At 44.7% G+C, this 13,953-nt stretch overlaps 2 protein-coding genes across 2 annotated transcripts in view; one reads left to right on the top strand and one right to left on the bottom strand.

Annotated features, from left to right (window-relative positions):
* Positions 1 to 13,953, bottom strand: part of SYN3 (synapsin III) — a 183,902-nt gene that overhangs the window by 95,006 nt on the left and 74,943 nt on the right. The gene's annotated exons all lie outside the window — the stretch shown is intronic.
* TIMP3 (TIMP metallopeptidase inhibitor 3) overlaps positions 958 to 13,953 on the top strand; it is a 39,372-nt gene continuing 26,376 nt past the window's right edge. Inside the window, exon 1 of the mRNA XM_052789788.1 lies at positions 958 to 1,221. Within this exon, the coding sequence (XP_052645748.1) occupies positions 1,098 to 1,221 (124 nt within the window). The 5' untranslated portion in view covers positions 958 to 1,097. The remainder of the gene's footprint in view (positions 1,222 to 13,953) is intronic.

Here is a 13,953-nt window from a genome sequence, read left to right on the forward strand (position 1 = left end):
TTCTGGCTCGGTTTTTACAGTTTATGACCCCTTTCTGACCGAAAGCCCTGAGAAGGGGAAGTGATGGGTGGTGGTGTGACAGGAGAAGGAGCATTTGAGCAGGATTAAAAAAAACGCAGGATGAAATCCTGGTTTACAGTTCAGCTAGGTCTCGTCCTTCTTTTCCTCCGTCCTCTTTCCACTGCCTACTGAAAAAGCAGCAACACGCTGCACTCCTCTTGCGTTTTCTGAAAGCCCTTTAGAACGCTATTTCACCGCCTCCAGTTTAAAACCAGCCTGCAGACAGCCGAGACGGTTCCGAGGGAAACAGCCCGAGCTTTCCAAGCGAACAACAAACCCCGCGTCTGTTTTCCAGGTGCCTCTTCGCGCCCTGAGGTGCGGAGCGGGCCGGCTGAGGGGAAGGCAGGTCCTGACCGGGGTGGCCGGGGGCGGCGGGGGGGGGAAACTCCTCGGGGCCAGACCCGTCCGGGCACTGACGGCCACCGGGCGGATACGCGCCGATACCTCGGAGGTACAACTAGTTTTTTAAGAGTTTCAACCCGTTCCCGGCGGCGGGAAAGGGACGTAGGCTGGGGACGGGGACTTCTCAGAGCGGCCGGCTACCTGCCCAACCGCCAACCGCCCGCCCGGCGCTCCCCGCACTATTCCGTATAAGGCGCTGAAGCCGCGGCCCCGCCCCGGCCCGCTGGCCTCTCCCGCTGATGAGGTAATGCGGGCCTCCCATTGGTCGGGGGCGGTGGCGCCCCCGGAGCCCGAGAGGGCGCGATCGAGGCTATAACTCCGCGCACCGGCCCGCCGCGGCGCAGCGCAGCTCTGCACCGCTCGGCATCCCCCCGCCGCTGGCAGCCGCGGACCTGCCGTGCCCTCAGGCTTGCACCGGCCCGCCGAGCGAAGGCTGCGCTGCCGAGGCCAGAGAGAGAGAGAGAGAGAGAGAGAGACGGGGGGGGGGGGGGGGCGGCAGTGCGAGGAGGGAGGGAGGCAGGCAGGCAGGCAGTGGCGGCGCGCGGGCTGTTAGGAAGCGAGAATAAAAAGTCCGGCGAACGGAACGGCGGCTGCCCTCCTGCTCCGCAGAAGTGAGGAGGCACCTCGGGGGCAACATGACGGCGTGGCTGAGCTTCCTCGTCGTGTTCCTCTGCAGCTGGAGCCTGCGGGACTTGGTGGTGGAGGCTTGCACTTGCGTCCCCATCCACCCGCAGGACGCTTTCTGCAACTCCGACATCGGTAAGTGCCGCGGGCGGGCGGCGCCTCCTCGTCCGTCAGCCGCCCCGCGGTGAGGCGGGCCCCGCCGGGGCTGCCAGGGCTTCCTGAGGTGAGGGGGAGCCGAGGCTCCTCGCCTGAGGAGGTGGCACCTGCCCCGCTGCTGCGAAGCCCGTGTGTCTAGAAAGTTCTGCGGGACCCTCGGGGGGGCGCGGGCGGCAGTCGGGCTGTCGCCACAAGTGAGCCTTCATCCTGCAAGTCACCCAGTGAAAAGAGAGGTGGTGGTGGGGTTTAAGCCGGTGAGGGGTGACCTGACCTTTCAAGGTAGGTTATGGCTCCGTAGCTGCTGCCTACACCTGGGTTTAGTAAGAGGAGAGGCGTGTGGTGGCGGACCCTCGCCCAGCCCTCCTGAGGGGTGGCGGGGAGCGAGGCGTGCTGCGGCAGCAGGTCCAGTCCCACGGCACCGGCGGCAGCCCCTCCGAGCGATACTTCAAAGAAATCAGTAACTGTAAGAGTGGCTTGTTTTCCTACAGCAGGATGAAAACACAACTGGAGGTGTGGGCAGCCAAAATTTCCTCCACAACCTGGTGACAAATAATAGGAGGCAGGATTAGGATGGGTTCTCTCGAGCCGGGAAACTGCCCGTGGGGGTTGGTGTTGGAAGGTGCGGCTCACATAGGCTTGTGGTGCTGCGCCGGTAACTTCAGGAAGGGCTGGAGAAGCAGGTAACAAGTGTCTCCAAGCTTTCTGCATGCTACGTTGTGGTCTTTGCAGCTGCAGGAGGTATGCAAACGTGCATGCTTTTTGGAAAGTTGAAATGCTTTTATGGGATCCTGGCTGATGTTCTCTGTTACGGGCTTTAGCATCCCTAGGGGTCTTCACTACACTAACTTTAGATAGGGGACAAAGGGAACACCCAAAATCTCTGAGGAGGAGGTAATGGAGACTCTGGTCTCAAGTCCTTTGGTTTGTTTGTAGCCAAGGGTGATTAACCAAATACGGTTGCTGCTTGGTAAGTGTCCTGTGACAAAGTATATGAAATCATTTAGTGATGTCCTTTGAGTTAATACTGGACACATGTCCACATAACAGTAAATACAGGCTGTCACTTAAGCAGTCATGAGTGGACTGCATGAGTGAAGTCTACTTGCATCTCTGTAGGTTGTCTTAGTAGCACAGTGTAAAAGGTGTTGGGGCACTTTGCACTGCCAGTACCCACACAGTACTGACTCCAAGCGGAGTCTGCAAAGAAATCCTTCTGGCAACTGCTCTGGAAGTCAAATAGAAAATAATTCTCACTGCAGCAGAACACCCATTGCTATGAACTCTGCCAGTGGCTCTTTCTAGTTAGCCAAGCTTACTGGCAAAAAAAAAAAAAAATCTCTCTTGCCTTTAACTCTTCTACAGAAACTGCAGTTATGCCTGGTTATTTGTGTCTAGTTTATATAGTATATCTGCTCTTGAATGCCAAAAAAAACATTACATGTTAAAAGTGCTGGGAAGGTTACAGTTTGCTTCAGTGATGATAGCCTGGAAAATATTTATAAAATAGTTTTCTACTGGGGAATTCTTCCAGGAAACTGCAGTATTCAAAGTTCTGTTGCCATTTTCATAGTTTGGATCAAGTGTGCCACCTAGGTGGTAACTGCCAGGGAGATTGTCCTTTCTGTGAAAGTGAGACTGGGAAACCATTTTTCCACAGCTAAAGCTGATGACAGCATGTGGCCTTCATTAGCTGCATTTTGGGAGAAGGTCTACTTTCTTGCTCTGATTAGGTCATGTTATACTAGGTTAAGGGTAGTTTTCAGTTTAATTCAACTTCTTAAAGTGGTGTTGAATAAATTTTTGTTACGAATACACACTGACAGTATGTTTTTGCTAGATGCATAAGTGACTAGGAGTATGGTAAGCTACAAAGTTTCATATAACAGTGCTCCTAAACTTCAGGGCACAAAGTTTTTCTGTTTTCTGCTCTGATTTCTGGTTGAGTTCAAAGTCATCTGCTTCATCTCTTCTTTCTCTCTTCTGGACTTTTCGTTACTTCTCACACCTTGGCTTTGCTCTGAGACATAGTAATTCAAAAAGTTGTTGTCTGGGGCTGTCATGCCTTCAGACATCACAGCAATGCAAAGGATGTGAAGCACAAGGGGAAAGAGCAACTCATTCTAGCAGATTACTTAAATGCAAGTTTGATTAAGACTTTGTGTGATGGGTTGAAGCAAAAGTAAATCCTTACATTTGCTAGAACTGTCTGGAAAATGTGATGTTTCTGCGGGCTGATTTTAGTAAATGCTGTCATGTTCTTCATGTGCTGAAAGGGCAAAAAGCGCACTAAAGCTTTCTGGCTCTGGAGGAGTTAATCATCTCCATGGAAACTGATGGCAGTGTACTAGTGCAGTGTTTAGACAGACTAAACTACACGCTGGGTTATAAAACACATTGTGGGGAAGAAAGGGACTTGGCAGCAAGTTTTTAATCGCTCTTGAAACTCCTGACAAAATACCAGCTCAAAAGGGAGGAGTCAATGCAGTAAGAGCTGGAGCAAAAGAGCTTTTTAAAACAGCTCCTAAAACAATAGCAGAAATTAACTAGCTAGGTGGCAGCCTAGGAGAGGCTTTTCATCTCCAGAAGCACTGAATTTTGAAGAAGGAGAAAACTTTTAATTTAGGAGTGTAATGCAAACCCTTACTGTTGGTCTTTCATGCCTAGCCAGTGAAGTCCCACTCTCCTCTTCTCCTTTAATCTGATCTCACTAGACATTTAATTTTTGATCGTCCTGTGGCTCAGTTCTGATACAGCCTCCCAACTCTGCAGTCATTAGAAGGTTTTAATCTTTACAGAAACAGATGGTCAAATAAACCTATTGGAAAGGGCAGGATTTCAATATGTACATCCTTTGGAAGTGAAGGTTGTGGTCTTCTAAAGGAAGCTTGGACTCCATAGACAACAATAATTTTTTTTAATTAAAAAAAAAAGAGCGGGGAGGGGTGGAAGAGGAACTAGTGCCAGACTGGTCACAAGAGGTCTTTTCACTCAGCCTGAGTGTTCCAGCATGATGAATGGAGCAAAAGTGAAGAGGTGTGTCTCATCTGGCCCTCCAAGTTCAATCAATAATAAAATTGTGGTTTTAACTCTTGGCTTTCTTTCTTTAACTGGATTGGTAAGTGCCAGAATAGGCAGTACAATAATGAGACCAACAGCAAGACAAACAGCAACTGCTATGACTTGCCATCTGAACTTTGCTTCCTCCACTCCTGCCCCCTGCCTACCACCCCTTCCAGATGTGAATATTTTTCTTTTGTTTGAATTAAGAGAGCTTGTGAAAGAACAGACACCAGGCATGCTTTGTTCCATTGTGACAAAGCTGTGACATTTCCAGCTGGACATAGCTGACATGAAAAGGGCTTGTTTGTCCTTTTTTTGCAGGAGCAGCAGGAACTTTTGAGCTTGGCTGCTGAATGTTGCATTCACAGGTTTGGAAAAACACCTCCTGCTTGGCCCCCTCTGCCCCACCTCCCCTTCAAAAAAAAAAAAAAAAAAAAAAAATGTGAAATTGCAGTCTGGATTTTGACAAACCAGTCTGCAAGCGATAAAGTACTTTGTCCACTCCACACCTATCTCACTTTCATCTCATGCATATACTTCAGAAAAGAGCTATGGTACTACTCGTTGTCTCTCACCTAAGTTCAAAGGAGCTCAAAATAACATTCCTTTCTATAGTTTGTGTTGGGGGAAGAAATACCTGTTTCAGCAAGGATGCTGGTGGGTAGTGCCCCTCTCTGTTCTGAATAACCTCACTCTTGGTGAGTTGGAGTTGGCAAGCTTTGGGGAGGTGAAGGTAAGCTCTTAGAGTCCCTCAGTACTAAAGAAGTCATTCATTTCTCCATCCTGCCATACCCATAGCACTGAGTTCACAACACCTGCAGTGACTAGCCTCCTTTGAACTGAGAATGTGGTGTGAGAAGAGCAAGAAACAGCAGAGGAGGAATTTGTTTGGCCCAAAGTCTAAGCACCTAATTGAAAACCTGCCCATTTTCTTTCACTGGTTTCCTTGAATTGATCATTCCACCTTCTCGCTAATAAGCTAAAAGAGCAGATGAACTTGATCATACATGAGATTTTGAACGCTCATTCTTTGCTTTGACATAAACTCTGTAGTAAGGTCAAATGTGCTGTCTTAAGTAAGGTCTGCTACATTAATTTAAAAGTTAAAGTAAACCAATTTCAATTAATTATTATACCAATCTTTTGAGTTGAGATGAATTTAAAACAATTTTTTTGGGTTACATGTCATGATAATGGTTGCAAAAGTGTTGTATCCACTTTGGAATCAGACTTTTGTTCAGGAAGTAATGATGTGGTTTCGTTTTTAGACTGGACTTCCCTTCGAGGCATTTTAGAAGCAGGAAATCTGAGAAGTGTCCCGTAAAGCTTTAAAACAAAACAAAACCCCCTGTGAATTCCATTTTACATTGGAAGAAATTGAGGAGATTTGTTTAACTTTTATGGAATTCCAAGGTCCATGGTAAACACTGTGGTGAAAGAAGGTGTTCCTTGTGCCTGGTCATGTCTTCTGGCAGAAAGATGGCCATTCTAAACTGAATTGTCCTATTTAATAGAAGTGGAAATAGAAGTTGCTTATTTGTTGTTTTTCGTTGGTTATTTGCAATTAAAGTCCATAGCAGAGTAGAGAGATCACCTTGTGGGATCTGAAGTTTGTCCCTTCTCCAAATGTGTGTATTAAAAAAAAATGTGGTGGAAATTACTGTTTGGAAGATGTAGTGCAGAATGTTATATAAGGCTCCTTTGGTATCTTGTTACTATTGCATGTGCTTACTCCATATTTCCTGCAGGAAGTAACTCCAGCAAGACCTCTGAGCCAGTGCAGAGCCAGATGTTCTAACCTTGAGCCTTAGAGCTCCTTGCTTTATGTAGACATTTCTTTCATTCTTATTTTCACTGATTTCCCACCTGTTCTTGAGAACTCTCTACCTGCCAACTGCTCCTCTAATGTTTCTGGGAAGAAATGGGCTGGTGGGAACATAGTTATGTACAGCCATGTGCAGTACTAGCATTTTTTAGTTTAGCAAGTTTTCATCTGGGGTTGGGAATGGCCTGCTTTGTTCATGTCTGTTTTTCAGGCTGAGCAGATTTGATTGACCATAGGAGAAGTGGCACAAGGTGATACATTCAGTCTTAGCTTCATCAGTGGACTTCACATTTTCCAAGACACTAAATACAGTTAGTCCTACCCTTTCAGAGTCTTTTAGATATGGCAGCTGGATTGGCATCTGATGAAATAGATCTCTGTACTCATGCATAATCCCACTGACAGTCATGGTGGGTGGGACCAAGAATCTTCAGTAGGAGCCCTCAGTGAGTCACCTTAGCCTTAATTGTATGTTAAATCTATTAAGATGAAAACTTAGTTTTTCAATGTAACAGTCTTGTCTGAGGTCATATTTCTTTTTCCTCACAGCTCCAATACCATGTGGTGCTCTTATGTAGCCCAGCCAAGCATGCATCACTGAAGAAAGGAGCCCATTTGGTCTGGGCAGGAGGTCTTGTCATTAAATGAAACTTCCACCGGATGCTCTCTGGAAGTTTGTAAGAGCTAGTAAACCTGAGAGGACAGCTTGGTTTGAGTTAGCAGGCAAGGCCAGGCACGCTGTGCTTGCCAGCTCTGAACCAGACTAAGCTGAGGGACTAATTTCAGTCCTAATAATGTCTGCAGTGCATGTCGTTGAGTTGCCTTTTAATTATGAGATTTTTTTTTTTTTTTGGCTCATGATGAAGAGGCTTTTGGTCTGATGCACTGCTTATTGCTCCAGACTTTCAGGGTGTGATTCTGTCTTTCACAGGATGTTATAAATTGGAAGCAACTTAAATGATACCGGTGAAATGATAGTAGTGTAAAAGATAAGAGAGGAAAATTGGGCCTTCAAGCGCCAATTAGTTAAGCAAATGCAGAGTTCATTAAACTCAAAGGCTTATTGTGGCTCATCTAAACCTCTGAAGAACCTCTACATGTGACACTTGAAATTTTACTGGTGTAACTTTATTGAATTGTTACTGGTCTTTAAGCTAACTACACCTTACATAGACTTCTCTCTCTGAGACAAGGTTGATCAGAGCAGCTGACTACATTTGGAACTGTTGGAAGACTGTCTTAACTTTTCCTCAGCTTTGTGGCACTGAACACTTGTTGCAAATAGCAGAGCTGAAGGTCAACCTCTTTGGTAACCCTCTGTGTCTTAAGTACTCGAGGCACAGAGGAGGGAGGCACACTGCTGGGGCTTTATTAAAACCCAGAGCTCTTCCCCTAGAGCAGATACCTGAAAGAGCACGCCAAAAATATCGGTGCTCTGCCCACTGGTGACTTTGCTACCAACGTTATTTGCCCATAGTGGGCTAGGTCCTTATTTAAAACTAGGGTTAAACTGGATTTGCTTTGGAATAACATGAGAAAAGAATGTTAACCTGTGAATTTCAAATTTCTGCTATTCGAAAGTATTAGGCTGGTGCTGGGCCTGAAGTAAGTGAGACCAAGGTGGGTTAAATGGATTTACGCCCTCTTATACTAGATCTAAAACCTGGCCCAGTTATCAATATGGAAAGGAAATACTGGACCAGCCTCATAAGTTGTGTAAAGCAGGTGCAGTGCCACTGGTCTCAGCAGTATTTCACCATCTTGTATCAGAGTTGGATTTGACTTGATGGTTTCAGGTTTCTACGAGGAATGTTACAAACACTAGAGAGGTTAAAACTATTGTTAAAAAAAAGTTAACCTTGTATTGTAATGTGAAGTAGTTCCCTTGAGTGACCAGAGTGAAGATTTAGTGCATTAACTGACAGTGTCTAATAACATAAAAATGCAAGTAGTTTTACACAACCCTGATTATTTTATTTATTCAACATTGCTGCCAGCTAGAAAAGATTCTGGGAGTCTTCTGGAAACAAGATAGAAGTCTCTTGAGTTGTGTGCTGGTAAAATAAACGTTGACTATGAATAGTCCAAATTCCTGCTAGTGTTTATATAAGACCTTTCCAAAGGGCAATTTCAGCCCTTAGAAACAGTATATGGACAATAAAACTCAAGTTAAACAGCAGCGAGACGCATATGCAAAAAATAACATCAAATCTCATCAAATATCAGCTATGGTTTGCCTGAGACGTACAATCTCATTTTTATTTTAGGAAGAAAGGAGGTGATTTTGGGTGTCCCTCCTGGGATAGACATGCGCCAGGAACCCCAGAGAGCAGTGCTTGGGAAGAATGTCGGGGAGGCCATTGTCAGCTCGGGGATAAGGTCTTGGGTTGTGCTAGTGGGGAACTAGTGGTCTCTGTCAGTGGGCTCTGCTCTGAAAACTTATTTGTTACAGCTGGGGGAAGAGGATGATCACAGCAATAGGCTCAGTGGGAAACTTGTAATGGGAGAAGGTATTTAGGAGCTGTAGGAGTGCCCTTCAAAGACTAGTCTCGGAGTATAAGGAGGAGAGAAGGATTACTGGAGAAGGGAGGGATGCTGTGTGAAAGCATTAACGAAGAACTAGATACAGGCTGGTCAAGCTAAGAAGCATCATAAGCTGTGACACATGATAGGCCACCCTAACTAAAATGATGTGGGGCATGCCCAAGGTGGATCTAATCCATCCAGGAGAGTGAATGGGTACTGTGGCTTCAGGGAACACACAAATAGGAGAACCCACATAAAACAATCCGATGCTCTACTGATTGATCTTTAACAGCCTGTAGCATGTTCATTTCTGACTGGCAATCAAGGCTTACGCTTTGAAAAAACCTGCCTGGGTGGACTGGCCATGGACAGAGCACATGCACTTTATCTCGACTCTAGCCAAGCTGTTGCCTTCCTCCATTCAGATGAATGCAAAGTTCCTTCAAATAGCCCTTCAAGAAGTGCAAGTTGCATGGGTGTGTGTGCAGGGCTTTTATTTTCGCCAGGTGAGTTGCAAGGAAAATACAGCTTAGCTGGAAAAAGATGCAGATTGCTCAGCAGGAGAAGCACATGAAAGTAAGCCATATGTAACATGTTGTCTAAAGGTACTTTTGACATACATGATGTAGTAACCTGACTGACTGCAGTTAGGAGATAAAACTAGAGCGTGCAAACAGAGCCATCATTGTTCAACACATTTGTTATTGATTCTGGACAAAAATACACACTCTAATAAAAAAAAATCCACAGTCTTCCTTAGTTACCCATGTGTTGTTAAAGTGTCAGAGCATTGTAATCCTGCTGGTTCTTAAGAACTTAGAACTAGTTTATTGGGGAGGTAAAGAAAGGTATGTGAAAGGGCCCAAGGATGAAAAAGAGACCCCGTAGATTTTTCCCTTCTTAATTCCTTGACTTTGATATGAAAAGGCCCAGGTTTCTGCTGGCCTGCATGATCACTGGTATTTCAGCAAAGCACGTATAAATTGCACCAAATTTGTACAGTGCTTGCACAGATAGTAATGGCTACACCAGGTGCAACAGCATGAAGGTAACACATTATTACTTCTTGCTCCCTGGTGGTTCACTAAAAAAAAAATTAAAAAAAATTCCACAACAGCACATAGGAAACAGGAGTATTTCTATTCCACAGGGCCATGTTCAAAATGACCCAAGCTCCTGCTGGCCTAGACTGAAGGACATGAATTTTAACTCCCTCATGCTGTACTGTAATTACAGTATGGGGACTTCAACATCTGTTTCCTTTTCTCCATGTTTCCCTCAGTATTGGGTGTTACTGCAGTGCAGCCTGCAGGGAGGCCTGCTGGCATTATGTTAGTCTGTTAATTTTCTATAGAAGAGCACTGGAGCATTTGTTCAGACAACAAATTCACTCTCTCATGCTCAGTGAATACATGAACAAGCAAAGATCTTACTCCTCTGACATTTAATCAGCCCTCTCAAATTTCTTGGATCAGCTGTAAATAGGAAGCTCTTCCTCTAGTGAGCAGGTTTTGGTGTTGGTCTCCAAACAGTTAAAATATAAGGGAAAAAATGTGCTTGCTTGTACCAAGACAGGAAAACCACAGAATGGAAAACTTCCACTTGACTTTGAAAGACAGGAAATGGCTGGTGTTGGAAAGGCAACAGGTAGAGGAGGAGAGAGCCAGAGGATATCTGTAGAAAACCAGCTATTCCCCAGACGCTTCTCTTTCAGCTCCATGTTCTTTTGGGGGAAGGAGTTCCAGGCTGGCCCCACTGTTCCAAGCTCTTTATACACTTTCCGAACACCCACCCCAGTTTCCTACTTCCTGCCTCTTCTGACACTGCTATAAATATCCCGCCTGGCTTTCATAGGTCTAGAGAAATGCTCATTGCAGATTAAAGGGGATGGAGGTGACAGTATGAAACAGCCTTTAGACCAGCTCTTGCAAAGTGTGAGGTTGCTGGGTCCCCTGCTTTAAATTTCCCTGGGAAAATGGAGGGAGTCCTTTAAGAGTGAAACAGTCTCCCTGTTTATCATGCTCATCTCTGGACTAGGATACATGGGCCTGTTTCTAAGTAAACAATTTCCTCCAATAAATAGTATACTACATACGGTACAGAGCTAAAAGCTGAAAAATTTCTGGTATTTGGGAAAAGGGAGGGTGGGAAAGAGAGGTTTAAGAAGGAACAGGAGACACTAGTTGTGGGACCACACTGCATGGAAAAGTATAGTACTTGCAATAATGAATACCTTAAATGAATTGGTGAAGAGGATTGGTCCAAGAGGAAATAAAACAGCAAAGTGATCCCTGGGGCACTTAAGTAGCCATCATGTACAGTACTTCAATAGCCACAAAATACAGGGCCCTCCCTTAGCATCCCGCAGGGCAAAAATCACAAACCCAGAGAAGCGTGGGAAGACAAGAGCAGCAGTTCCTGTGCAAGAGCCTCAGTATTGCAAAGGATTGTGCTGGGGCTAAGGGCAGGATGAGTTCTTAAGCCCTTTGTTTCACTTCTCTAAATCTGAAGAGCAGCACCTGTCCCTTTTTTCTTTTCTTTTTCTTTTTTTTTTCTTTTCTCTTTTTTCCCAAGGGGGTGGGGATTAAGGATTTAGTTGGTTATTTCCTTAGAGGATCAAGATAAAAAGGAGACTTCAATAAGTCTGTTTCTATCTTCTCTACAGACAGTATATTTTCAATAGAATTAAGCAGCTGTCCTGCTTTTCCCCCACTGTGTAACAGTTTGCAGCTTTACAGAGAAGCACAGAAATAGAGGATTCCACAATATTCCACTCCTAGGTGGCACTTTAAGAGACCTCAAATTATCACAGGAAGGTTTTAATGGAATATTATCCATTCAGAGAGAAGCTCAACTAGACCTGGTGGCAAATAGCCAATGACCCATATCAGTATGTTGCCTTTACACCTTTACTTTGGAACAAGCACCCTGCAGCAGAACCTGAGAGTCATATGCATCATCCAGCTAGGCTGAAGTTCTGATGCTGATAAAATATACCTCCCAGAAGCCTGATGTGGGGTAGTCTGACTTTCCCATAGCCCCCTTCTGTGGCTGTCATCCTAATTCCTTGTAGTTAAGAGACTGATTCAAATCCTGCAGTTTTAAGTTCCTTCCAAAACTCTTCAGAAGCATTTGTTATTTTAACTCTGGAGTCTATTTTTGTTATCAGTATGAATGTCTAATCTACCTCCCGCATGCATTCTAAATTGCAGCTATCTCTTGAGTTTCCCACTGTGTTCTGGTTTGCTCTTTTTCTGAGGTTTCCCCTGATGCCAAATAATTACGGTACTAGAAAGCTAGGACTAATAAATCCTTGTGTTACAGAGCCCTACATCCCTCTGTGTTGTGTGATTTAGCAGGAGCCTGCTGGAGGAGCACTGCCAGCTTGATCTCAAGGAGCCTTGTCCGTTCCAATAAACTGACACTTTTGAAAAAACCAGCAAGCAAAGTGGGAAGCGGGTCCTTACTGGCCTTTATTCCAATGCCATGTTTAAATTGGTTGAAGAAATAGTGTAGATTGAACGAAGCAGACAGCACCTGTGTATGTGGCTGGATGGGAGACAAAGCTTTCACTAGTACCGGAAAGTTTTCAAGCCAATAGGTTCCTTCCTGTCAGTGCAAGATCTCATGTTTGTTTCTGAACTCCCTTCTCTCATAGCGATTTCCTCCAGTACTAATGGCTGTTGGAAGAGGTAGGGTAAAGGAAAGCACTGGGTCTTTCTTTCCCTCCTGTCTCAGAAACTGTTTTCCTGTTTCTCTTTTATGCAGTATGGCAGCTTGGGCCATTGACGTAAACTTTGTCCTTTGTGCTGTTCAAAGCTCCCCTCTTCTGAATTTGACAACATTTCCTACACGCATCCTGACGAGGCTGCCTTTTTGACAGAAGGGCAGAAGAGCAAACAGACCAGGATCCTAGGGAGATAGCTGTCTTGGCACACCTGGGGGTTCCTATCTTTGTGCAGACTCTATATTTGTTCATCAAACCATCATACAGTCAGCACATGGCAGGGTTCCTTCCAGCATATATTCCTCAATATATATGTGGACCAACAAGGAAAGATCGACCAAAGTTGTTATTGAAATATTATTGTGGTGGTGCTTTGAGGCAGCACCACAAGGTTACACTGTAGAAAAATATGGAAAGGCAGTTTTTGCTCCAAAAAATACTCAAGAGTCCTGAATGGGCGGGAAAGAATTCAGAGGAGTTTTCTAAGAGTTGCTGCTTAGCCCACTTGGACTTTCTTCTCTGATGAAACTCATCAGAGCTCACAGCAGCCATCTTACCTTGGGCGATTAGAACCAAAATGCTGATGCATGTTGTCTCCCCCACTGAAGTTTGGACTATGTCTCTTTATTCTATTTTTTCCTGATGAGAACATCTCTACTTAGAGTTGCTGCAACAGCCGTATTGCCATAAACGTACTGAAATTCAGTAATGTGGACAACCACTGTACACTGGAATCAACAGAGCTATAACGGTTAAAATAAAAAAATCTTGTTTCTGTATTCCCAGAGTAATTTCCCTTGGCAAAGACCAAGCACTGAATGGAACTATACACTCACAAGCTAGCTACATGTTTGCCTGCCAATTTAATAGCAAGAGCAAGCAGGATCTGTGTTCCTTTCACCCAGAAAAGCAAAACTACATTTTGGTGAGATTTCACTATAATGATAGTGGTTTCACCCCCATTTTGGTTTTAGAATGTATTGGCAGCAAAGCTACAGCTGACAGGAGCAGGCAATGCCAGTCTTCTTTTCTGTAGAGGCAGTAATATTTCAAACTATTGAAGGTTTTATTTCTTCCCTGCCCTGTTTGGAAGGTGGCAGGGGAATCCTTACTTGTCTTGGTGCATTTTCACTAAAATCCCTTGCCAGAAAATGTTACTGCAAACTGTGGCAATGAAAATGTAATCTGTGGCTGTTTTGCATAGTTGGACAATTTGTTGTTTTTGTTTTTAAGCCAACTTGTGACTTTCTGAGGCTAGCACTGCTCCAAATCTTATTAATAGCAGTCTTTGTCATTTTAGAGGTTTTATCTTTTCATTATTATTCATACATGCTCATTTCTGGATTTGCTAATATGCACTTGCACTTCCTCAGCTTCCTTGCTTGTGGAAGGAAACAGTGTGTACCAATAGCCTGTTTCTTAACTGGGGTTCTGCTTATCCCACAGAATATTAGAAGTGGACATGAAACTATACATTGGTAAGCCACACCTGATTTTTCTCGGGGGAAAAAAGCTGTGTAACTATTCTTAGTTGGTATATTAAGTGTGAAATTAAGCAGGTCCAAGAGGACGA

This window comes from Harpia harpyja, chromosome 6 (genome assembly GCF_026419915.1).
Source record: "Harpia harpyja isolate bHarHar1 chromosome 6, bHarHar1 primary haplotype, whole genome shotgun sequence".
NCBI classification, from domain to species: Eukaryota; Metazoa; Chordata; class Aves; order Accipitriformes; family Accipitridae; genus Harpia; species Harpia harpyja.